We start from the raw sequence: 26,466 nt of genomic DNA, 5'->3' as shown, positions 1-26,466 counted from the left end.
GTAAGCCCAGACTGTCACTTCTTTCAAGGAGTTCTTCATTCTTATTCCTGTCACTGAATAGATAGGCCTGTTTAAGTAGGCAATTTCAGGAGTAAGTCAGGCTGAAACTGCTACTTACTTGCTTTGGTAGTTAAGCCAAGTGAGTTGTTATTTACTTTTTGTCAGGGAAGAAGACACTTAATTTGACTGTTAGAAAAGGATTCCTGCCAACAGGAAGAATTATAAGTAAATTAAGCTGCCCTTTAAATGAGGTAGATCTTAATCCCAGGGAGTTTTTTCTCTATGTACAGTGCTCTCTTTAGTATGTACTCTTGTGTCCCGTGACTTTGCCTGATCTCCTTCGCTCCTCTACATATTCCCACATGCTGAGCCCTTCACTCCCTCCCTGCCCCGACCCAATCTGTGCTTTGCAGAAGCTTCAGCTGAGTCGGAGGACGAGATGATCCATCCTGAGGGAGTGGCTTCCCTGCTGCCTCCTGACTTTCAGAGCAGCCTGGAGAGACCAGAGCTGGAGCTCAGCAGACATTCACCCAGTACGTATCTCCCTCCCCACTGCGCTGTTTTGTCAATCCTGCGTAGTTGGTGGGGGGAGGTAGTTACGCCTCCTTTCATGCTAAGCCTCCGTTAAAGTCCCAGGGCAGTTCTGTGACATTGATACTTCACATCTGTTTGTCATGGGAATTATGTCCTTTTTGAAGTCTGCTTTCACCTCTGTGTTGTGACAACCTCTCAGAGTGTTTTAAAGGCAGTATGATTTTTTCTTCGCATCTGTACCTCTTTAACCTCCTCTACTTCTGAATTTACAGGAGTCACAACTGTCATCTTTTCACCAGTTGTATGGGTTACGTGTTGCCCATCCAGTCACCACCCCCCCCAATGGACATCTACTGTAGTTTATTAATTCATTCAACAAATTTTCATTAAGTGCCTTTTGTATGCTAGGCACATGCAGGGCACCAGGAATATAGGAGAGCAAGGACAAGTATCTGCCCTAATGAAATGTATAGTTTAGTGAAGAGATAGACATTAGTCAGGTTATTGCATAATTATTACTGTTGTGCTCTGTGCTCTCAGAGGCAGTGCAGAATATCATGTGAGCATATTACAGGGAGCTCTAACTCACTGTGTAGAGTGGGTTCAGGCAAGATTAGTTTTTCACATAAAAATTAAGCACCCAGTTTCGCGTAGTATCTCAAGCAAATGCCTGTAAACACAGCCTTTGTTTTCTAAACTACCTAAGACGGTATACTTTTAGGGGAACATGTATATAGGACGTGGACAATAAATATATTAAAACAATTTGTAATTAAAAGGATTGTGAATCATTTTTAATGTTAGTGGTCATGGGGAAGGTGATCACTCCATATTTAAAATTTTTAGGACATGTAGAAGTTACTACCTCTTCTGATGAATATAGAATTCCTTTCTGAACATAGATTTTTTTTTTTAGCAGATATTTAACGGTAAGAGAAAAATAAGTTATTTTAGAGATCTCTTTTCTTCTCAAGTACAAAAGTAGCAGAGTCTCAGTTGATCCATTTTGCTCCTAACACTCTTTTCCCCATGATTGTAAAGCCAGAAGGAAGGGGGAAAACTCTTCTAGATTAGTTGTCAGTGTTTTCAGAAGTCAGTCAAGAAAGTATTAAGTTTCTGCTGTGAGTATAGGGGGCGTTAACACATTATAAAGTCTTTTTGGGAGAGGAAAATTGCACATACAGCCATCAAGAGAAGATGGTGTGCTTTAAAGTGATATATAAATAGTACAAACACATGGACCATAAGAATACAGAATAAAAGTTCCCTGAGGACTACAGTGATGAGAGAGAGCTTCATGAAAAAGGTGTAGGATTTGAACTGAGCCCTAGAAATAAGTAGGATTTGAATTGGCTCAGAGGAAACAAGAGAATATTTTTAGGAAGGAACAAATGCATAGAAATAATGAATGTGGTATTTTTATTTTTGTATGTTTATTTATCTTTGAGGGGGTCGAGGTGGAGGGGCAGAGAGAGGGACAGAGGATCCAAAGCAGGTTCTGGGCTGATGGTAGCAAGGCTGGTGCAGGGCTTGTGGATTGTTTTTCTGGGTTTTTTTTGTTGCTGTTGTTTGTTTGTTTGCCTGTTTGTTTGTTTGTTTGTTTTTACCTATATGAGGCTCAGACTCATGAGATCCAGGAGATCATGATCTGAGCCAAAGTCGGATGCTCAACCAACAGCCACCAGGTGCCCCTGGATATGATATTTTTAAAGGAGAAGTAATGAATTAGTGCAGCCAGAGTGAAGTGGTCTTACGTATTCAAAAATGGTCAGAAGGGCTGGGTGGCTCAGTCGGTTAAGCATCCAACTTCGGCTCAGGTCATGATCTCACTGTCCTGAGTTCAAGCCCCGCGTCAGGCTCTGTGCTGACAGCTCAGAGCCTGGAGCCTGTTTTGGATTCTGTGTCTCCCTCTCTGTCTCTGTCCCTCCTCTGTTTGTGCTCTGTCTTTCTCTCTCTCAGAAATAAACATTAAAAAAAGAATAGAGAAACAACTTGTAAGGTAGATGGGGATAATAGTGCAAAGGTCTTTGAGTGTTAATTCAATGAATATGAGGTTTTTTATTCTAAAGTAAGGAGAAACCACTGAAAATTCTTAATAGGAGCATGATTTGATGAAGAACTCTCTTTAAATAAAAGAGTCTCAGTTCTGAATGTAATTTGAAATGAAAATAAGAAATGGATCCTGAAACAAATAAGGTTTCAAAAGCAAATAAATTAGAAGAGATAACTGAAGTAAATTGTAGAGCACAGCTAACAATTGCCATTCGTGCTCTTCATTGTACTGTCTACCATAAACTTCCTACCTCTGATCTTGGTTAGAATATGGATCTCATAGATGTCGTACAAAATTTGGGCAAGATCCTCAACGAAGTGGTAGTTTGGAGTTCTAGCAGTGTGTATTTGGAGCAGTGGTAATGCCTGGAGTTTACCCAGAAAATTAGATTCTTTCAAGGTTCGCTGTGTTAATCTGCCATAGGCCAGGAAACTATTGAGATACCAGCTTATTTGGATGTTTTGGGAATCCTCTCTTTAATTAAGATTTTGAGGGGCGCCTGGGTGGCTCAGTTGGTTAAGCGTCCGACTTCAGCTCAGGTCATGATCTCGCAGTCCGCGAGTTCGAGCCCCGCGTCGGGCTCTGGGCTGATGGTTCAGAGCCTGGAGCTTGCTTCCGATTCTGTGTCTCCCTCTCTCTCTGCCCCTCCCCCGTTCATGCTGTGTCTCTCTCTGTCTCAAAAATAAACGTTAAAAAAAAATTTTTTTTTTAAAGATTTTGATTTTAGGTTTCTAGTGACATATTTTGCTAATCGGTAGTGGCACCTGATGATCTGATTTTTTTTTTTTTTTTTTTTGTATTACTTTTTTTAAGAATGTGGCTTCCTGGGCCTTACCCCAAGAGTCTCAGGGAATGGGAGTCTGGGATTCTACATGTTTTTAAAAGTCCCCTGGTAGTTTTGTTAATCAACTCAATTTGTGAATGACTAACTGAAAGAATAATTTTTCAATATTACATTTGATGAGGATCTTTGCCTTATATTCCAGCAATCTCCCAAATAGGGAAGAATTGGTATATAAAATCCTCCCTGGCTTTCCTTCTTGACTTCTCTTTCTACCACTTTCTTCAGATTTTTCTGAGGTATGGGAAGTCCATAGTCAGAAGTTGTCTGGACTGACCTCTAGGTCATGATTGGGTATACAGAAATTCTTATTGCCGCCATTAGTTATTTCAAAAAGAGTCCAATCTAGGAAAATACAAAAACATTTAAAAGTGGATATCAGAATACAGGTTCTTTAACAAAGGTATAGCTCTAGGAAATCTTAACTAGCCTTTTGCTTATAGGGCATACAGTCCTCGTTCCTTTTTCTTGTATTAAATCTGAAAGCTGAGATTCTAGAGAAACGCTAGTTAAGTTACTTACTCAGATGCCATGAGTCAGATTTAGGTTTGGCATCATTGCCAGTTCTCTTCTCTTAATTCCTGCTTCTCATTCATACCCAAGGATACCCTTTGTACACAGGCTTTGATGTGATCTCTAACTACCTTACTTGGGTCCTGCCAGTCCTGCCCATGGATTTATCTTCTAGAATGAAGATACTGCTTTCCTATGTGGACCTTAAACATTCTTCACTTCTCCACTGTCTAGCAGCCACCTTACACTTTCTCCTGAAGGCTTCTGGCTTTGGAATCTTAGAAATCTTACATTTACTCTGACTTGCTTTTCAACTCCTAAAATACATTGGCTCCATCCTTTGCTAAAGGTACTCAGTTTCTACACATACTGTTAACATCTGGCTTAAGACACTTACGTTAAGACATCTTGTGCCCATCAAAGAAGATGTCCCCTTTCCCAGAAGCTTGTCTGCATCAGATCAACTCCTTACTAAGAGCTAGTGATTCCTGATTTCTTTATTTATTTTTTTCTTTATATTTTGTATTGCTTATTGAGTTCCTATTTTATGTCTGAGGGTCCCCTCCAAGTTGTCACTTTTTTTGCTAAACAGTCATGACCAAAACTTTCTGAATGGCCCACGTCTCTTTGATGAATCAAGTGCTTCCAGAGGGTTAACATTTAGAATCCTATCACTGTAGTTTTACAGCATCCGGACAACATTATGATCCAAGTTATAAATAGCACTCAACTTTCAATAGGTAGAGAAAAAGGCTCTTTGCTTGTACATAAATTTTAAAAATCACAACCCTAGAACTCTTTGACCTGTATAACACATTAATCTGGCCAGCTTTATAAAACATGTCTTTTTCCCACCCCTTAAAATCACATTTTGTTTATTCAGAGCATATGTGTGTTTACTGAAAGCCTGTTTTTCACCACAAAGCATTTTAGTATGGCTTTAAATATGTGCATATAATTTCTGTTTATGAATTGAAAAGAAAACAGAGAATGTTTCTCAGAACTTGCAGTGATAAAAACGAATACTTGGGATGGCTAGGCCTATGAATTTTAGCTATTTATAGGATTTGAGGAGTATTTTTTTTTCTTCCAGAGGATAGGATTTTATCCTTTTAATAATATTTATTGTCAGGGCACCTGGGTGGCTCAGTCGATTAAGCGTCCAGCTTCGGCTCAGGTCATGATTTCATGGTTCATGAGTTCGAGCCCTCCATCGGGCTCTGTGCTAACAGCTCAGAGCCTGGATCCTACTTCAGATTCTGTGTCTCCCTCTGTTTCTGTCCCTCCCCTGCTCGCACTGTGACTCTCTCTCTCAAAAATAAATAAACATCTAAAAAAAAAAGTTATAATAATATTTATTGTTTTATTACAAAAGTATGTATTTATTAAAGAAAATTTGGAAAAACTAGAGAAAACAAGTTTTTAATTTTTTTTATGTTTTTATTTTATTTTTGGGAGAGAGAAGGAGAGAGAGCATGAGCAAGGGAGGGGCAGAGAGAGAGGAAGACACAGAATCTGAAGCAGGCTCCAGCCTCTGAGCTGTCAGCACTGAGCCCAACACAGGGCTTGAACCCACGAACCGTGAGATCATGACCCGAGCAGAAGTCGGATGCTTAACCAACTGAGTCACCCAGGCGCCCCGAGAAAACAAGTTTTTAAATCATCCATAGTCCTACACACTAAAAAAACCTCAGCTGATATTTTGATGTATAATTTTCCCCATCTTTTCTTTGTCTGTGTATAAGCTTAAAATGTCTACAAAATTCAAATCCTTACGTTACCTCTGACCTGGTTAACTGGTTTTTTTTTCTTTTTTTTGAGCATCTGGATGATTTTTTTTTTAAGTGTTTATTCACCTTTGAGAGAGACAGAGCATGGGCAGGAGCTCATGACCTGAGCCAAAGTCAGACACTTAACCAACTGAGCCACCCAGGTGCCCCTGCATGATTTTTTTTAAGCTTACTTATTTATTCTGAGAGAGTGAGAGAGTGGGAGAGGGACAGAGAGAGAAAGAAGGAGAGAGGGAATCCCAAGCAGGCTTCTTGCTGTCAGTGTAGAGTCCAGCATGGGACTTGATCTCAAGAACTGTGAGATCATGACCTGAGCTGAAATCAAGAGTCAGACACTTAACTGACAGCCACCACCCAAGTGCCCCTGAGATTTTTATTTTTAAATAATCTCTACACTGAACAAGGGGCTCAAACTCAAAACCCTAAGATTAAGAGTTGCATGCTTTACCAACTGAGCAAGCCAGGTGCCTCCTAAGACATTATTTTTGAATTATTTTTTATTTTTTAAGTAGGCTTCATGCTGTGCGTGGAACCCAACGTGGGGTTGGAGCCCAACGTGGAGTTTGAACCCACAACCCTGAGATCAAGACCTGAGCTGAGATCAAGATTCGGATGCTTTAACTAAACTACCCAGATGCCCCAAGACATTATTTTTTTTTAGAGCAATTTTAGGTTCAGGGCAAAATTAAGAGGATGGTATAGAGATTTCCTGTATGCCTTCTGTTCCCACCCATGCGTAGTCTCTCCTGTTATCCACATCCCCCATCATTGTGGTACATTTCTTAAAATTTATGAACCTACATTGACAAGTCATAATCACCCAAGATCCATAGTTTACCTTAGAGTTCACTCTTAAGTTGTACATTTTGTGGGTTTGGATTGATGTATAATATGTACCCATCACTCCAGTATCATATAGAGTATTTTCACTGTTGTAGAAGTTCTCTGTGCTCTGCCTGTTCAGCCCTCCCGCCCCCAGCCTCTGCCTTTTTTTTTTTTTTTTTGGTTAAACTACAAAAATAACTTCTTTCTTTTAAACTTTTGTAAAGGAGCTTTATCTGAAATTAATGGAAAACAATCTTCTTTTGGTTTATTCAAATTGTAATTTAACCTATTTCAGGCCACTTAATTACTAAATTCTTATTGATTATTATAATCACATTATTTATTAATTTCCTACAGATTATCCTTCAAATGTTTGCTAGAGAGTCTGGCCTGTCATTATATATCCTAACCACATACCCATAATGCAGGTGTTTATTCACTAACCCAGATGTAAAATGGTGTATATTCAGAGATCTTATTAGTCAAGTGATGATGGAGTAAAGTTTTAGAAAATATGTGCAGTCTTCTAGTTCATTTTATGTTTATTTTTTTAATGTTTATTTTTGAAAGAGCCTGAAAGTGCAAGCAGGGAAGGGGCAGAAAGAAAGGGTGACAGGATCAGAAGTGGGCTCTGTACTGACAGCAGAGAGCCCAGTTAGGGGCTCGAACTCACAAACTATGAGATCATGACCTGAGCATGTTGGATGTGTAACCAGAGGAACCACCCAGGTGCCCCTGTTTCTTCTTATAATTACAGAAGCAAAGACTAGTTCATTTTAGTCCTTTGGTATATATTTATTTTATTTTTTTTAAGTAGCTCCGCATCTAATGCGGGGTTTGAACTCATGACCCTGAGATCAAGAGTCACATTTTCTACCAACTGAGTCAGCCAGGTGCCCCAAATTGTTGGGATATAGAAATAAGAAGACTGAATTAGACCTCACACCATCTGCTTTATTTGCACCAATTTAAATACTTTTAGTGTAGGAGATGGTTTTATGGATCATTTAAGTTTTGTACTATATTAAAATTGAGCCCAATCTAGCTAAGTATCTGGAATAATGTTTAGGCTGCTTTCTAAGGTGGTTCTCATCGATATTTGCATTGTATTCTGTGTAATATTTTAATCCTGGTAGGGAACTTAGAAATCTTTCAATCCATCTCTGCCTTTTTCTTAGTTAAGACATTGAGACTCAGATTGTTTAAATGATTTATGTACCATTACCTTCCTTTGTGGAATATGAATGAAATTTTTTCCAGCTTTACATGGAGTTCTTTTGAAATGACCTAGACTAGTGGTTTTCAAGTTTTCTTGAACTTATTTTTCCTTCCAAAAAGAAATCTTACCTTGAGCTCTTTATAGCCCATTTCTAAAGCCCTGTGCAGGGCTTGAAGTAATTTGTAGAAACTTAGGGCCTGAAAACAATTCATTTAAGTACTTATTTCATGAGATTGTTGTTTCACAAACTGGTTTGTCAGGCAATCCAGAAAAATGGTGACAAAACATTTTATAGAAATAAGTATACTTTGTATTTGTACATCCCTGCTAAACAGTTTGAAGCCCCTGGTAGTTATTTTACATATATTTATTTGAGTTATTTGTAATCTGTGAATCAGCTTTGAGATACTGAAAATATTCCAGACATGCATAGCAGGAATTATCAATAAGACCTTGAGTCTTAGAACTTGATATAGTCTTCTGCTTAGAAGTCACAGAAATTGATACAGATATATATTGGCTAGCTCATATGCTATGATTTAAAAAAAACTTTTTTTTAAATGTTTATTTATTTTTGAGAGACAGAGTGTGAGCAGGGGAGGGCCAGAGAGAAGTGGGAGAGACACAGAATGTGAAGCAGCCTCCAGGCTCTGAGCTGTCAGCACAGACCCTGACGCTCATGAACCGTGAGATCATGACCTAAGCCGAAGTTGTATGCTCAACCAACTGAGCCCCCAGGCGCCCCACTCATATGCTATGATTGATTGAATTTTAGAAAGCAGCCTTGAACGAGTGTTTACGCCATGAGTCTGACTTGATTTTCTTTCGTTTGATAGGAAAAAGCTCCTCTATTTCTGAAGAGAAAGGTGAATCTGATGATGATAAACCAAGGAAAGGAGAAAGACGATCATCCAGGGTCAGACAGGTAATTCAAATACCTCTTAAAACATCTATCACCTCTTCAGGTATTGCTTTGGCTATCTTCTCCTTCTCTTCCTCATACTTTTTCAGAGTTGGTGTCTCTTTAGATTTCTGTAGTTATCTTCTTTCTCGTCTCTATCTTTTTTTTTTTTTTTTTTTTTGCTTTGGTTTTTTTAATTTAATTTTTTTTTTTAATTTTTTTTAACATTTATTTATTTTTGAGACAGAGAGAGACAGAGCATGAACGGGGGAGGGTCAGAGAGAGAGGGAGACACAGAATCCGAAACAGGCTCCAGGCTCTGAGTGGTCAGCACAGAGCCTGATGCGGGGCTTGAACTCACGGACCGCGAGATCATGAACTGAGCTGAAGTCGGACGCTTAACCAACTGAGCCACCCTGGTTTTTTTAATTTAGATCTGCTCTGGTGTTCAGATTTCTAAGCAAATCTGCATAGAAGCAAATATATAAAATTAAGCAAATATATAAAAATTAAAATTTAATTGTGAAAATTAACAGGCTGGTCTGTATTTCTAAAATACATTATTAGAAAAGATACAGTTATTTAATTAAAACTTTAAAGCCAGGGGCACCTGGCTGTCTTCAGTCGGTAGAGTATATGACTCTCGATCTCAGGGTTGTGAGTTCAAGCCCCATGTTGGGTGTAGCGATTACTTGAAATCTTTAAAACAAACAAAAAAATTTTAAAGCCATATGATACAGTATTAAGTGAGCAGAATACAAAAGGATATTTGTGGTATAATTATGAGTATGGAAAAGAAATAGTGGGGAAAAAATTAAATATACCAAAACGATAAGAATAATTACATTAAGTGATGATACGTCACTTCCCCCACCTGCCCTGCTACTTTCTAGATGTTCAGTTTATTTTTATTTATTTATTTTTAATGTTTGTTTATTTTTGAGAGAGAGACAGTGCGAGCAGGGGAGGGGCAGAGAGAGAGGGAATCACAGAACCTGAAGCAGGCTCCAGGCTCTGAGCTGTCAACACATCCGGACGCGGGGCTCAAACTCACAGACCGTGAGATCATGACCTAAGCTGAAGTCCAACACTTAACCAGCTGAGCCACCCAGGCGTCCAAAGACGTTCAGTTTATTTTTAAAGCTTGAAACTAAAAACTAGTAGCAGTTTCATTATTGTATTCCTTTTGGTCACTATTTTGATTCCTGTAACAGCCCGATAAGTCATGCTTGTTTACTGAGACACTTGTTTATGTTGCTGAAAACACATGTCTTTGAGTTTCTCCTTCCTATGTATATCTTGTGAGATACTTTTTCTCCTCTGTTGATAGTGAGCAAATATACTTGGAACTATTGTATATCTTTCCTTTCCGGGACACCTGGTTGGCTTAGTGGGTAGAGTATGTGACTCTTAATCTCAGGGTTGTGAGTTTGAGCCCCACATTAGCCATGGAGCCTACTTTAAATAAATAAACAAATAACTATCTTTTTTTTTTTTTTTTCTTTTTTCAGGCAAGAGCAGCTAAACTCTCTGAGTGCAGCCAGGCTGCTGAGGAGGAAGAGGACCAAGAGGCACCTTCCAGAAATCTGCGGATCAGAGCAGATCGAAATTTGAAAACAGAGGAGGAAGAAGAAGAGGAGGAGGAAGAGGAGGAAGATGAGGAAGAGGAAGAAGATGATGAGGGACAAAAATCTAGGGATGTACCAGTCCTGAAACAGTTTGAGGAAACAGAAGAGAGGGAAGAGATACCCAGAGCAAAACCAGAGGAGGTGATAGATGAGAGATCCCAAACCATAAGATCCCAGGAACAGGAGGGGTTAGAGAGAGGAGGGAGAGTTACAAGGTCCCAGGAGGAGGCCAGAAGAAGTCATATGGCCAGACATCAGCAGGAGAAAGAGATGAAAACAGTTTCTTCTCTTGAGGAGGAAGAAAAGGAAGTAAAAATTTTAAAAGGCTTCGAGGAAAAATCGAAATCCCCTTCCCCTCCTCGACTGACTGAAGATCTGGAGAAGGCCCCTCTTGTGCTACAACCAGAGCAAAATGCCAGTGAGGAGGAAACTCCCCCACCTTTACTTACCAAGGAAGCATCTTCTCCACCATCTAATACACAACTCCAGAGTGAAGAAGAAATAGAGCCCATGGAAGGCCCAGCTCCCCCTGTCCTCATTCAGCTGTCTCCTCATAATACAGATGCTGAGGCCAGGGAGCTATTAATATCTCAGCATACTGTCCAGTTGGTGGGAGGCCTGTCTCCTTTGTCCAGTCTTGCAGACACCAAAGCAGAATCTCTAGCAGAGAAAGTGCCAGAGGAGAGTGTCCTGCCTCTAGTTCAGAAAAGCACACTAGCTGAATGCTCAACCCAGAAGGGTCTTGAAACTGAGTCAGAAAAATCTGCTCAACCACTCCCTCTAAAAATTGAGGAATTAGCACCGGCCAAAGGGATCACTGAGGAATCTCTGAAACAGCTGTCTTTGGAACAGAAGGAAGGCAGAAGGGCTTCTCATACTCTTCTCCCAAGCCACAGATTGAAACAGTCAGCTGACTCATCCTCAAGCCGGTCCTCCTCTTCATCCTCCAGTTCTAGATCAAGATCCCGCTCTCCTGACAGCTCAGGCTCTCAATCTCACTCATCTCCAAGATCCAAGCAGAGAGATGGATCTCGGGCACGTACTCACACCAACCCTCGTGGTAGATCTGAGATGGACTCCAGATCAACGTCAGAGTCCAGGTCACGTTCCCGTTCCCGTTCAGCGTCAAGCAACAGCAGAAAAGTAAGTGTGGGAGAATCTTGGGTGCATTGATGTTTTTTTATCTTGTACTCCAGTGTTTTTCAACCCCAGGAGAACCTATTATAATTCCTGGCAGGAATGGGAAAAACTACTTTTACTCCCCAGGTCACTTTCCTATCATCTCTGAGTCTGATTTTCAACCCATTGATCCCTAGAGTTCTTCTTCATTTTTTGAGTCCCTTTGATTCTGAAGTTGAATCATTTACCCGTCTTCTTCACTAGACTGTAAACTTGAGGACATGGACATGCCTTTTTATGTGTGTATTCTAGCATCCCAGCATCTCAGCACCTTAGTTGGGACTTAATAAATAATTTGGCAAATACTCTAGGAAGTCCAAGAGATCACTAACTCAAACAGGAATAAACATAAGAGACAGAAGGGTCTAAAGTATTAAACTGAGTCAGCAGAAATTGGAAAACTCAGTGATGTACTAAATACATAATCATATAAAATAATTTGCTTTATGTGCTTCATTTCTTTAGTCTCTGAGCCCTGGAGTCTCCAGAGACAGCAGCACCAGCTACACTGAAACCAAAGATCCCTCTTCTGGTCAGGAGGTTGCAACTCCACCAGTGCCACAACTGCAGGTCCTTGAGCCAAAGGAGAGGACTTCCACCTCATCCTCTATTCGAATGAGGCGTTTAAGCCAACCTGAGCCAGCCGAAAAGCATGTGACCCAGAGGTTACAACCTGAGCGGGTAGGCTGTTATGCCCCCTCCCTAGTGGGAGATGGAGGATTAGGCATGATTTTCCCTTTTGTGTTAGCTGTAAAACTGAAAGGTTGGTCTGGATAAGGTTCGATAGAAACATTGATATTTGGGGATACATGGAAGATTCCACTGAACTCCGTTCCGGCTCCCTGGTTCATGAAAGCTCTATGTGAGGCTAAGCAGCAAGGTTCTCATCTCTAGGGCTCCCAGAGTCACTTCTGTAGAATGTCTCCTTTTTTTCTGCCACAAAGGAAGCCTTTTCTCAGTTCTCTCAAAAAAATTCTAATAAAATGATTGCTGGCATAGAAATTCTTGAAGTGGCATTCCATTCCACTTTCTAAACTAAAATAATGAAGATATATAGGGCTAAGTGTGGAGCTGCTACTGTGTAAGTCCTGCTCTGCCTTTTACCAGCTCCAGGTTAAAGAAAAGGAACCAAGCAGATTTAAGTACGTTGCTATGTTGTTTTGCTATGTTTGTCCTGACAGGGGAGCCCAAAGAAGTGTGAAGCTGAAGAGGCAGAGCCACCAGCTGCCACACAGCCCCAAACCTCAGAGACCCAGACTTCTCACCTACCAGAATCAGAAAGGATTCATCACACTGTGTAAGTAATCGATCTTGTCTGGGGTATAACAAGGAACTGGGAGTGAGGGGTAGTTCTTCACTCCCTGGGGTTCTTTCAACTACGCAGTCCTAGTTTCCTTTTAAAACAGAAGGCAGAGCTTTATCTTGACAAAGTCTAGGTTTCAGTTGTTACATTAAGAGCTGCCACCAGAATTCTTAAGGTAGTCTGAAAAGTGGTGGTTAGAGCATAAGGAAACCCATTTCTGGGATCCTCTGACCAAAATAGTCAGGTCCTTTAAGGAACAGGCGGTAGGGACTTTGGTTTCCAAACTCAAGACAGTGAGGGAGTTGACTCAGGTCAGCTTAACTCAATCTTTAATTCACATTTACCAGCTACATCTGAGCCTGGGAACACAGTTTAATAAAGGATATCAAAAGTCTACTGAGAAAGGCACAGGGGGGTTGCTTTTGAGTTTTCACTGTTTTCCCTGGTTGTTAGCTGTCTTTTTATTAAGCATAATCCATCGTAGTTTTTACTGGATACGATACAGCAAAATATGAAGTGTACATGAAGGAAGTCAGAAGTTTATTTGGGGGCCCCATAAGACCCTTGGATTGATTTTTGCCATTTATATAATTTGAACTTTTTATTCCTTGTATTTATTTTTAGAAAAATACAGGTAAGAACAGGTATATCATTCAGTATTCTGAGCTAGGTACTATAAATTAAGAAGCATTTGAACCCAAATTCCTGGCTTCAGAGTCCCATGGGAAATGAAAAGCAAAGCATTGTGGAAATAAGATTGCTTAGCTTTTGGACATCAAGAATCCTGTACTGCTTTAGTGAACATCCTGTGTAGACAGTTGACCTAAAGTTGTTCCATGTTGGTTTTATGTCGTTTTAACACTAATACTATCAGTATGATTTTCCCTTTTATGTAAAAGTCTAATAATTTACTCTCTTATGAGAGTTTCGGACTATCTTGCCTCAGATTTTGGAGGGTGGTGGGCAGGCGATTGATTACCTCATTTCCTTATGACTTTAATACTAGTTTCGTACTCTTTATCTGTATAGTTTTTGCCTTGGGATATACCCTTGCTGCTGTTCAGTCTAATGGTCTTGCCTCTGCTGCCATCTTGTGGCCATTTTTTGGTTTGAATGTCAAAAGTTCACTCGACTTTGAAAAGTTTTTGTTTTTCCCTTTGGGGATGGGTACATTATCCTTTGGAGAGGGGTTTTTCTTCTAGGACCATAAAGTGAAAACCCAGCGGATTCTGGAAGGTGTTCAGGATTCCCCAGCTACACCATCGATGAGGAAATGGGGTGACAGCTTCCCTTCCATATCCATCAAGCAGAGATAATACCTGCCCTCCTCTACCCCATCCCATGGGGGGGTACAGCATGTCCTTTGTGTAATGGCAGTTCCAAAGTAGGTGTTGACAACTTGCTACTAATTGGGCCTGAGGAACTGCCTCCTATGCACCTTGAGAGGCAAGTAATTTTCTGAAAAGGTTTTGTTTGCCCTAATATTCAGTTGGTCTGTGAGATCCTGGCTACAAAACGGCACTTGATGCCATTTTGAAACATCTTTATTTCTGTACTTTTGCATGTAAGCCTGGGACAAGTGAAGCTTGGAGTCATATAGAGTTTTTCTCCCCACATAAAGGTGGCTTTGATCTTTCATTTTACAACTGAGGCAAGCAATCTAGTTACATTGATTCCAACAAGGTGATAGGCAAGTGGCACCTTGGGCAAATACTGAGATTGTCCATTGTTGCCTAGGCAAGCTTCAGTGGAGCAGCCTATAGATTAGAAATGCAGTCTGGCCTCAGGAGTAACTCACACACATCCCCTTTACTTACTTTCCCTCTGCCTGTCTTCCAGATGGTCTGTTCAGCAGCCTAATAAAAAGACATGCCCAACGGCCAAAACCTGTAGGCTATTCTGGCATTGGATTTGATAAATGAATCTTTGAGAAAAGTTTGCCTACATTTCTGGAGGCTCAACCGAATCACAACACTCCTCCTAGTCCTTCACCCCTCTAGTGTCCTAGTGTTCAGCCTGGTGACCACTGGGGCCCCTGGCCAATTTTAAAAGTGGGATCAGCAGTGCTAAATGGAAAAGACTATTTGTGGCTTAACCTTGGTTTTCCAGTGTGTCTCAACAAGAGAGCTAGGGCCTGTTGATTCAGTAAAGTGTTAAAAAAAAAAAAAAAAAAAAAAAAGACTTCACGGACCTCTCAGCACCTGGAAGAAATTGCCTAACTTTTTCCGTGCTTTGTTAAATCCATTCTGATTGTGTCCTGAGGAATTCTAAATTTATGAGGTAAGGTATCTTGTCATTGCTTGGAATAGTAATTTGTGAGCCCTCAGTCCTATTTCGGTTGGGCTATGTTCCAAAATCCAATCTTTGCCTGCTATGGATATAACAAAAATGTCCTCAGACAGCAGAAAATAATGCTACTCTCTTTTACATTAAAAAAATAGAGGGGAAATAAGAACTTTCGTGTGGGCGGCTGTATCATCCAGCAGTAGTTAATTCAAACTTGAATTTTTCTGAATACAACCTTCCTGAGGACACAACCCTTGCAGGCAATAGCAGTTTTGGACTTTTGGCTTGCCTGAGTATGAAGGAAGGAAATGGTCCTTTAAGCCAGTATGACAGCGTAATGGTTACTCTCCAGGGGACCTGCAGTGCCAGTATGCAAATGATGCATAATTTTAAAAAGTAAAATGTATTATTCTCAATAGCGTTCGCTCACTGAGAAATGAGGATCTAAAGACATAACTCCCCAAATCATTCTGTTCTTGGTTATCTTGGAACTAGTATGCTCCTACAGGATTATGTATTTAAGTTTCACTGCTTGGGAGTAGTCACATCCCGTTATTTCTTAGTCAGTTTCATATCAGGTCTTCAGCTCATGAATGTTCTGCAGTAACTAAAATTGAGACATGTATGCCTGTAGAAATTTCCTTTCCCATCAGTTTCTCTGAATCTTGATATGAACTATATAATATGTTACTAGTCTCCAAGTAGTTCGGTTCTTTTCTTCTGGCCTACAAATGCTTTGTGTGCTCTTTAATTATAGATAGATATCTCCGACCCCCAGCCCCCATGCAATTTCACAGATTTTTCAAAGATCTCAGAAATATTTGTGCAAGAACTTGATGTGGGAAGGGAGATGCCTGGATGCTTTTTGTCTAAAAGGGGCTACAAAGAAAAGCTGCATGGGGCTCTGACAAGTAGCTAACAAGGTTTTGGGACTGGGCCTGCAAGTAGATTGAGCCCCTTTGGGGGACAATTCGAAGGATTCATCTTTTTCTTATGAAAATAAAGTCTTGGGAATCTTGGATCCCACAGAATTTTTTGTGGGGAAATAGATGGCACAAACTCACTGTGTCTTAAGAAAGCCAAGGATAACATGGTAAAATTCTTATTCTTGAAAAAACGAGATAGAATTTCCAAGAAAGAAATATTCTTCCTCCAAGGAAGCCACTTCTGGAGAGGCATATTGGCAGCCCAAACTATTTTAGGACATTTGATGGACAGGGAACATTTATCTGAGGATGTTGGAAGCTAACATTCTTCGTGAGGTAACGTTTTCTGTAGGAATTCCATCTACAATAATTTTTAAGAAGAAAACTTAGGGGTGCTTGTCTGGCTCAGTCAGTAGAGGGTGTGACTCTTGATCTGGAGTCAAGAGTTTGAGCCCCACATTGGGTGTAGAGCTTTAAAAAAAAGAGGAAGAAAACTTTTAGTTCAGCAAGCAATGATTTTTTTTTTAATGTTTATTTACTTATTTGGGGGGTGGGGGAGGGGCAGAGAGAGAAAGAATCCCAAGCAGTTGTCCTTGCTGCTAGTGCAGAGCCCAACATGGGGCTCGAACTCTGAACCGTGATATCATGACCTGAGCCGAAATCAGGAGTTAGATGCTTAACTGACTGAGCCACCCAGGTGCCACTCAGCAAGCAATTATTAAAATGTCCTCCTGGTACCCCCAGTGACAGTCTTAAATATTTATGGAGCATTTCTTTGTGTTAGGCCCTGGGCTAGGGATGTAGCCCCTGACCTTGAGGAACCCTGCAAGGTGGAGGTGAGGGGCAAGTCAACCAGCGGTTATTATACAGAGTGATGAGGTCTTTGCTGAAAACCTGTCAGACCAACTACCGAATACCTTCACGTCAGAGAAAAAGCAGTCTACTCTTTGAGAAAACTCAGAAAAAGTTCCATAGGTGGCATCAAATGAGATAATGACCTATTAAATGTACATGTTTATGTATATCTTTACCTTGACTTGGAGTCAAAAGTCATCCAAGCCAGACTCTTAAGGGCGAACTCATCACACTTCCATGAGATAGGTATTATTGTTATCCCCACTTTACAGATTAAGAAAGAGATACACAGAATCAGAGATTTGCCCAAAATCACAGAACTTGTATGGGAGCTGGGCAGGTCATGACTAGGCCCTAGCCAGTTGGACTGCAGAGCTCTCAGTCTTACTGGGCAGACAAGGACCACTAAGTGAAAGGAAATGTGTAATGTGTAAACATGACCACTTTAGCATGTGGTTGGAATGTATGAGATTTTAAGCATTGGGGAGTAAGTTTTATTCCTAGCTAAAAGCTCTGGTATTACAGATGAGATAATACCAAGCTTTTGGTTAAGTACCCAGGAGCTTGTCTTAGTGTTAAACCTCTGCTGCCACTAGGACACAAAAGGATCACCTTTGCATTCAACAAAGCAGTGTTTTTGAACATCTCCTGAGTGCTTTCTTTGAATGGTTAGAGTCAGCTTCCTATTTCACATGTAGTCTGGTGAAGATGCCCATGATTTAATAGTTTCTGTTTAGTTCCTAAACGCTTTCGGCCCAACAGATATCCCCCCACCCCTGCCCCAGGTAACTGCTGTCTTCAGTTTCTCATCTACTTCAAGCCTTCACCTTGGAGTCCTTGCTCCAAAATGTGGCCTTCGTGCTACAGCTACCCAAGGTCCCCCTTGCCCTGTTTATCCTTTTCCTTTCTGGCTCCAGTGGACCCCGGGGAAGGGTGACCTTATTAAAGACTCTTTGAAACAAAGTTGTCTGTCATCTCTTTAGAGACACCTCTCCCCCTCTCTACTGGTAACTCAAAAAGGAACTATCTCTGCTATCCACTCCTCCCACCATCCCTAGAGAAAGGACAGGTTGGAGTAATAACACGTGGTCATTGCTTGGGGTGAGCAGCTAGCTAGCTGCTATAGTGATTGGATAGTGCCAGTTCTCATCCCACCTCCCTGCCATGAACAGCTGACTGGCTTCTAGGATGGGGGGGGGGGAGGTAGACACATAAAAAATTGCTCAGGACCCTCCATTCTGTGTCTCTTTCAACTTTGGCTTTGTTGTCTTCCTTTAATCATTTTTCACTCCCAGCTCTGCTGTTTCCCTTCCATCTATTCTCTGGAATCTTCCAAGCAAGCCGCTGTAACTTTGTATGCCCTGTCCACCCAGCCCCCTCCTCCTCCCCCTGGGAAGACAAGGAGAGCGCACCCTCTCCCTGTGGGGATAGGCCTGGGTAGCTGTTGTAACCTGAGAAAAGAAGGAAAAAGGCCAGGCCTATTGAGCCAGCAGTGAGCTCCCTGTGGCCTGCCAGAGGATAAGAACCTTGCTCACTCAGCGCCCTCCCTTTTTTCTTTCCCCTCCCCTGCTGCAGCAGGGCCCTCCCCCATCCGCACACACGGGCTGCTGGGTAAGTGGCAAGATGGCTCCCCTGCATGTCTCCGGCTGATCGCCGCCGCTCCGCCAATACAATAGAGCCAGCCACTACCAGCAGCCTGGCCCTCTTCCTCCTCCTTCTCCAGAGAGACCAATCCAGCTGAACTCGGGGTTTGCCGTGAGGACTTAACGCTTATCTCTTAAAAGCCAGATCTATTTTAGCCTCCCCTCACCACCACCACCACCACCACCTCCCCTTCCATTTACCATTTTTTGGATCCCCAGTTGCTGCATCTCGATTTTCTCTCTCTGGATCGGGTGGCTGGGGAGGAGGTGGTGGGCTCTTGGGACAAGGAAGGTGTTGTGGTTTTTTGGTTGTTTTTTTTTTTTTATAATTTTTTAGGATTTTTTTTCTTTGGTTTTTGTTATTTCTTCCATTCCAGAAAGGGATAAACAGCACTTCCAGGGGGAGAAAAAAAATCATGTTATCAGAAAGCAAAGAAGGGTGAGAGCCTCACATTTCCATGTATCCCTTTACCCCACCACTTTAGCCCACCTCATCTTCCTTCTCTTCCCCATGGCTTTCATTCCGTCTTTCGTTTTGGTTTGTTTTCAATCACTCTGCTTTCCCTCTTTGTCCTTCCTGCCTGATTTCTAATTGGCCCAACTTGCCCTCTCCGTGTGGGAAATAGGTATTTTTGGGATGAGTCTTTTCTTTAGATTTAGGCAGTTGAATCGCATGTTTCTGTGGGGGCCGGTTAGCTGGGGGCACAGTTCCGATTTTCCCCTCCCCCTTCCCATGCATCCCTCCCTGCCTGCTCTGGGGAGGCTGTTCTGACCTCTGAGTGTCAGTCAGCCCGTTGGGAATGCTGAATTTTCTGGTGGTGGTTATCGGTGGGGGGCTTGGTTTGCCCTCTCCTGAGTCTTAGGCTCCTGCTCATCTTAATTTGGGGGAACCCAAACACTGGGAACAGTGGTAGTGGGGATGAGGTTAGAGATAGAAGTTAGGGATGAAAACAGAAAAAGGGGATGGAAAGATAGTTTATCTGAAGTGAATCTCTGGGATTCATTGCCTGAAATGGGAGCTAACTTGTGTGATTCAGAGTGGGTGTAGGGGGATTCAATATTGGGGGGGCGATACATGGTGTGGGGGGAGGGTGTGTCTTGACTAGGAGGCCTGCTCTCTTTATCTCTTGGAAGTTGGAATGAGGGAGTGGGAGAAACTGGGCGAAAGCCGAATATAAGAACAATTCCTACACCTCTGAGCAGGTAAAAGTGGCCTGATTCTTCTCTGAGCTTTCAAACTCCAGCAATTGTAGCTTTTTCTTTTTGGATGACAGAGGGTCCTTGTTGAAGCTTGAACCTTCATCAGCCCTGCTTTCCCTGCAGCCCCCTCCCCCACAATTTCTCCATTCCTGATGTTTCCAGATCCTGTGGGTCAGTAGGTTTTATTAAGCAGTTGATTATAATAAACACAAGGTTGGAATCATTTGCCACAGCCACGGACATTCTTTCTCGTGTTTTTAAGCAGTCAAGCTTCCTTTAATTTCTCATGCAATTTTGTTAAAGATGCCTGTGGCCAGGGGATAGGGAGGCCACAGGATTGTGGGCAAATCACACTGACTTTTGAGGGACTGTTTCAGAGAGGGATGTTACTCCTTTCCATATAAGAGTACTCTGGTGAATTACCTAAAAACAGTTGGGAGTCCTGACCTCACTCATCACACCTTTATCCTATCTGAGCAGTGAGTGGATGTGGATGCTACAATCTGTGCTCTTTTCCCAAAGAAAACAGTTTCTCACTTTTCCTGTGGGGGCATGGTCTCTAGTCTGATCTGAAAAGCAGCCCTCCCAACCCCACCCAAGTGATGAGGCATGGGGGTTTCCTGACCCAAAACCTAACGTCTTGCTCTCTCTTCCCCTTGGTTCTTTCCTGCCCTTCCCTCCATACCTCTCCCCATACTGTCAGTGAGGAGAAGGAGGAAGTGACCATGGACACAAGTGAAAACAGACCTGAAAATGAGGTTCCAGAACCCCCCGTGCCTATTGCAGACCAAGTCAGCAATGATGACCGCCCAGAGGGCAGTGCCGAAGATGAGGAGAAGAAAGAGGTAAATTTCCAAGCCACCTGTTGGGGTGGGCGGGCAGGAACGGGCCTAGGGGAGAGAGTAGACCACTTTGATGATCCCTCTTACACAGTGGGATAGCTTTAAAAAGAAGGGACTAGACAGACTTGGATCAGGATAGGGCCAAGGGAGAATTCGCTGGTTTAGCAAGGGAGACCCCTTGTGATGGGGACAGGGCTCATTGGTTCCCCTTTCCCTGTTGGGGAAGTAGTGTAGTGCAGACTGTTGGAAGTTTGTAACGAAAGGAAATGTCAATTAATGGCCCTTTATCTAAGACCCAGGCCCAGCTTTCCCTGCTACCCTCTCAAGCTTCTCCCTGTAGTAACTGTTAGCTTTCCCTCCTTTTTAAAAGCCTGTGGGAGTTCAACGCCATCTAGTGGGCTGTGGTGGTTCTCAGCTGACCAGCCATGCTGAGGAATTTTTGTTCCTCCTCTGCCCTCTAGTGGTCATATTGCAGAGATATAGCTACTTAAGCCAGCACTTGGGTGAGCCCGGAGGCCCCTTCTCCATTTCTCTGACCCCTCTACTTCCTTTTTTTGGCATATATATTATCTTGTGTCCTGCACCCAATTCAGGGGGTTCCCCCCATCAGAGCCAGCGAAGTCTTCTTGGCTCTTAAAGTAATAGAGAAGGAGTTAGCTGGGTTTGGGAGTGGGTTAACAGGATGGGAGGGACTGTCGTGTGTGTAGCCTTTCTTTGGTGTGTGTTGCGGGGGTGGGGGCCGGTGAAAGTGATTTGATGTGCAGAATATTATTTATTACAAGGTCCTTCTTCCCCGTAAAACTTTGTCCAAGTACCTCATGTACGGTAATCCGCCCGTAAAATAAAACCCTGCCCAACTGGCCAATCGCTGATGCCGCCTCTTCCTCTGGACCCACCCGCTGCTACTGAGCTGCCCAATCAGAGCCGAGTCTGCTATCCAGGTGTCTTGGCCAGAGGGGGGCATGTATATGGGATCCTGTGATGGGCCCCCTTTTGCCTCCCTGCCTTGCTTACATCAGGGGGCCAAGAAGAGCACTGTTCTGGAGAGACTTGTATTGAGAAAGCAAAAAACATTTGGAAAGGGGTGGACTTGCATCATCTCCCTATTTGGGACACCCCAAGAAGAGCTTGTGTCAGTGCTGGGGCGCCTGCCCACATGCCCTTAACCCTTTTGAGGACTGTGGGTTGCCTTGTTTGCTGCAGACTGTTGGGATCCCCATCTAGGGCACCAAGACCTCCTAAAGAGTCAATGTTTGTGATCACAGTGCCATGCTGTAAAATTCCAAGTGGAGGCTCTCGGCTTAAGCTGTGACGACTAGGAACCCTGCAGAGAAGTCTAGGGTTTGAGCCCAGGGATTTAATGCTGATGACAGCCCAGCCATGTATCACCACTTGCTCATCAGAAGGACTTTCCTTTGGTCCCTGTTGTCCATGGTGAAGGGCAGCATGTTGGTTGCTCCGGCTTCTCCTCCATCCCTGGAGGCAGGGCCTCATCCATCCACCTGACTGGAACCACTGTCTCAGCTGGAGTCCCTGAGGAGATGCCACACACAACTCTCAGAAGAAAAGTATTCTGACCTTGCTGCTGAATGTGTGCCAGGTCCTGGGGCTGTCCACCTACTACCCCCAGCCTGCCTTCATCAGAGGCTCCATGATCCCACTCGGTGAGAGGACCCCCTCCCCATTTACAGGCAGAGGAGAAAGGGACTCTGGAGTCATCACCTGGATTCCAAGTATTGGGTGGTGGTATTGCTGCATCTTGCCACTGGTGGACATAGGGTCCTGCCTGCCTGTCACGATAAAAGGCCAGGACTATTCCTGCTACTCACAGGCCATCTCATCAGGGACTGCAAGATGATGCCCCTACAGGGCTGGGACTGATGTCTCTGCCCCCTTTCCCCCCGTACCCCTCGCTGAGCCTGGCCACCACCAGTGAACTGTCTTGACATCATGGAAACTGGGCAGCGTCCCCCCACACGTTTTCCTCCCGCCCCCCCTGCGCCCCTGGGAGGACTCTGGCAGTGCCGTGCTGACCACCACGCCGTGCGCCCACCTTTTTTGCCAACCCAACCCCCCACCAATTGCACAGCGCCTAGCAGGGAGGGCTCATTCTGATTGGACCGGCGGTTGACTAGATACAGTACACAGTGAGGTGCGATTGGCTGAACTGAAGATCCCAGGTGTGAGATGGTACCTGGAACATTTGTCATATTCCTAGTTATTTTCTTCTTTATTTTCTTCTTCTTTTTATTTAATATTTTATTTTAATTATTTTCTTTTTCTTTATTTTTCTGATTTCTTTATTGGATTTATTTATTTGGTTCATGTTTTTCCTGTTTTAATTAAGACCTCTTTTTTTTTTTTTTTTTTTTTTTTTTTTTTTTTTTTTTTCCCTCACTAACTTACCCATCGAGAGCGGCCCGGCTAGGGGTCAGGCTGGCCCTTAACGGAGACCAAGGAGACTTGGTTAGACGACACAAACGGGGCTGGGGGGTGGATGGGGAAAGGGGATTTCATCAAGAGGGTCCTGCCCTACCCTTTAGAAGGGTGGTAGGTCTTAGTTTTTCCAGAAATAAGCACTGAAATCTCAAAATGCTCTAATCCCCTTTTCTCTCTCTTCCTCTTTTTGCTCTGTCCATAGTCTTTTTCCCACTGAGTGTTTGGGGTAGAAATTTGCTCCAAAGCAGGTTTGGGAGTTTCTAGTCCTTGGCAGAGCCCCTAAGCCTTAAGCCCCGGTTGAAAGGAACCAGGAAGGCTCTGCTAGAGCTCTGTACAGTGGTTAGAAAGTCTGAGGCTCCCTGGGGACAATCTGCCCATCATAAAAACCTTTCTGTACCAAAGGCACCTTTAAATTCTTTCTGCTGGCAGTTGACTAGGGAGCCTCATCTCCAGTGGGTCTGGTGCTGCCCTGTAGGGGTGCGGACAGTCTTAACAAGTCTGCTGTCCAAGTGACTCACTGCCAGTGTTAGTGGGTGTCAGGCTGGACAGTTATTCCAAAGGTGGTTTTCCTTGTTTCCTCATGTTTTCTGAGAGGACTAGATGACCCAGTTCTGGGCATACCTTATTGGGCTTGGTGTCCTCTTGACCCCTAGAGACAATGGAAGAGGGCATGACCAATGCCTTTAAAGGGCTGGGAGGCTCCTCAATTCCTCTTCCAGCTTATTTCTGGTTAAGCTAATACACAGGTGTGGTATGGACTAGATGACTTTTCCCTGCTGTGATGTTTGATTTTATTTTTTTCTCTAACTTGCATTGATTCTGCTTCGTTTTTGCCGTTTGCCGCTTCTGTTTTGGTCTCTGTCTGTCTCTGTGTCTCTCTCTCTCTGTGTCTTTGGAGCCTATGCTAAGACTGCCCCATCTAACCTCCTTCCCCCCTCTCTGTGGGGTGTGTCTCTTTCTCTTTTTTTTCCCCCCTTTTCTTCTCTATACAGAGCTCGCTGCCCAAATCATTCAAGAGGAAGATCTCCGTTGTCTGTAAGTCTAGCCCCAAATCCCTGATAAAGGTCAAAAGTAACCATAAAAATGAGTTTATAGAGAAATAGGTTCCCATTCTTTCTCCATGGCATTCTTGGGTCACCTCTTCCCATCCCACTCCCTGTACCCAGCAGATTTCCATCTTGGCCATTTTGTAATTCAAAACTTCAGACAATCCCTGTCATTTTTCCTAGGTCACATTTCTTTCTTAACTAATGAGACACACTGCGAGGTGTCTCACCATTTCCTGTTTAGCCCTACATGCATTTCCTTGTCCAAGTATCTGAACCCTCAGAACCAGGAGTAGGTTTGAGGGATTCCCATATAATGCTTATCAGTTTATGTTTTCTTCTGAGAGTCTTAAGAGTGCTCACACCTCAAACAGTAACATTTTTGACATTTTCCCACCAAGAAGTTCTAAATCCATAAAAGCATAATAAATCTTTGTAACTTAAATATGAGATCATAGTGTGAAAATGAATGTGAAGCATGATTAGATATGTCACAGTCTTAACTTTACTTAGATATTGGTATCACATAGCCGTGTTTTCTTGTATTCATATGTCCTTCTCAGTCTGCCTTCTCCAGTATGTTAGCTGTTTTTGCCACTGAAAGTTTAAACACACCACCCTAGTTACCCATCCCTCATTGCCTTTAGAGATTAGTAGTTTTTATCTGTCAGGAAGTAGCTCCAGTCCTTTTATTGTTCACTCTGAAGCAATGTTTCCCAGTCCCCAAATAAAATTTCCTTAAGTTAACCTTTTACTGAAATTCCAGTCGAAGGCTATCTGTATGTGTTATGGTGTGAACCAGCAGAGGACCTGAGACCATCTAACTGTTGGGTCCTGTTTCTTGGGGACAGCAGCTACCAAGGGGGTGCCAGCTGGAAACAGTGACACAGAGGGGGGCCAGCCTGGTCGGAAGCGGCGTTGGGGAGCCAGCACAGCCACCACACAGAAGAAGCCCTCCATCAGTATCACCACTGAATCACTCAAGGTGAGGTGGGAGGAGCCGGGGAAGGGAGGACGAGACACTTTGAGGTGGGAGTAGACACGGGCCCAGTGTAACGGGGTGGGGGGTATCTGTGTCCCAGAGCCTCATCCCCGACATCAAACCCCTGGCGGGGCAGGAGGCTATTGTGGATCTTCATGCTGATGACTCCCGAATCTCTGAGGATGAGACAGAGCGTAATGGTGACGATGGGACACATGACAAGGGGCTGAAAATATGCCGGACTGTCACCCAGGTAAGGCTTCTGCACCCCAGTGTCGGGAGGGGGCAGTGGACTCAGAGCAGGCAACTAAGGTGGAGTCTTAGAAGGGAAATCTGCCATCTGTGCAGAGGGTTGGGTTAACTGCCCTTTTGGATCAACAGACTACCAAATCTAACCTGTTGTCTGTAATAAAGTCATATTGGAACAAGGCTATGCCAACCCATTTATTCTTATCTCTCTGGCTGCTTAAGTGCTAGAACATCAGCGTTGAATAGTTGCAACAGAAACTGTATTACTCACAAGGCCTAAAAATATTATCTTGCCATATACAGAAAAAATTTGCCCATTCCTGTCTTAGTTTTCCTCATGACAGTCGAACCATTAATAATCCCAGGATCTGGTGGAAGAGAACTTAATCTTTCTCCTAGTTGAAAGAGTATGCTAGGTTAAATGTACCACCCCTCTTAGGAACAAGAGGCTGAAAAGAATGTGCCAGTTTGGTGTTTAAGAATTCCTCCATTGTCTGATACTTACAGGTAGTACCTGCCGAAGGCCAAGAGAATGGGCAGAGGGAAGAAGAGGAAGAAGAGAAGGAGCCCGAAGCAGAACCCCCTATACCTCCCCAGGTTTCAGTAGAGGTGGCCTTGCCCCCTCCTGTGGAGCATGAAGTAAAGAAAGGTAGGTGAAGCATGCAGTTCTCTGAATTTCCAGAGCACTTTATTTGGACCTCTTTTAAAGCATTTAATGTTTTCTGCCTTTTATTTTAGTATTTTGCATATCTGTTTTACTTCCGCCTCCTTGTTACTAAGCTGCATGAGAGCTAGGTTAGAATCTTTCAATCTCCATAATATGGAGCTTCACTTTGCACATTATAGGTGTTCAGCACATTAGGTGGAAGAGTGACTACGTGGTGGAGAATAAGAGAAAAGAAAGGTGTATCAGAGGTAAAAGAGCCAGCATTGCTCCCTGCTGAAAACCATTTGTGTGCTCTTTTTGATAGTGACTTTAGGAGATACCTTAACTCGACGTTCCATTAGCCAGCAAAAGTCTGGAGTTTCCATTACAATTGATGACCCAGTCCGAACTGCTCAGGTGCCCTCCCCGCCTCGGGGCAAGATCAGTAACATCGTCCACATCTCCAATTTGGTGAGTCGGCGTTGTTTCCCCACAGCACATTGTTCAGTGGTTAAGAGTTTGAGCTTTGGGTTCCTGTTTCTTAGCTTCAGCTCCTAGATCTGTCA

At 43.1% G+C, this 26,466-nt stretch overlaps 1 protein-coding gene across 8 annotated transcripts in view; it reads left to right on the top strand.

Annotated features, from left to right (window-relative positions):
- The window catches only part of ACIN1 (apoptotic chromatin condensation inducer 1), a 33,884-nt gene that overhangs the window by 3,941 nt on the left and 3,477 nt on the right, over positions 1–26,466 (top strand). Inside the window, exons 4-14 of one of the 8 annotated variants that reach the window (XM_030318705.1) lie at positions 414–533; positions 8,612–8,700; positions 10,188–11,447; positions 11,949–12,164; positions 12,665–12,780; positions 20,400–20,541; positions 23,970–24,012; positions 24,878–25,008; positions 25,142–25,258; positions 25,762–25,903; positions 26,226–26,371. In XM_030318705.1, coding sequence (XP_030174565.1) covers positions 414–533; positions 8,612–8,700; positions 10,188–11,447; positions 11,949–12,164; positions 12,665–12,780; positions 20,400–20,541; positions 23,970–24,012; positions 24,878–25,008; positions 25,142–25,258; positions 25,762–25,903; positions 26,226–26,371 — 2,522 coding nt within the window. Of the gene's footprint in view, positions 1–413; positions 534–8,611; positions 8,701–10,187; positions 11,448–11,948; positions 12,165–12,664; positions 12,781–18,632; positions 18,936–20,399; positions 20,542–23,969; positions 24,013–24,874; positions 25,009–25,105; positions 25,259–25,761; positions 25,904–26,225; positions 26,372–26,466 lie in introns of those variants that run through there. The other 7 variants (XM_030318702.1, XM_030318704.1, XM_030318703.1 and 4 more) reach the window with 7 other exon arrangements.

Source organism: Lynx canadensis, chromosome B3 (genome assembly GCF_007474595.2).
Source record: "Lynx canadensis isolate LIC74 chromosome B3, mLynCan4.pri.v2, whole genome shotgun sequence".
Classification (NCBI taxonomy): Eukaryota; Metazoa; Chordata; class Mammalia; order Carnivora; family Felidae; genus Lynx; species Lynx canadensis.
This window is presented reverse-complemented; position numbering and strand designations above follow the sequence as displayed.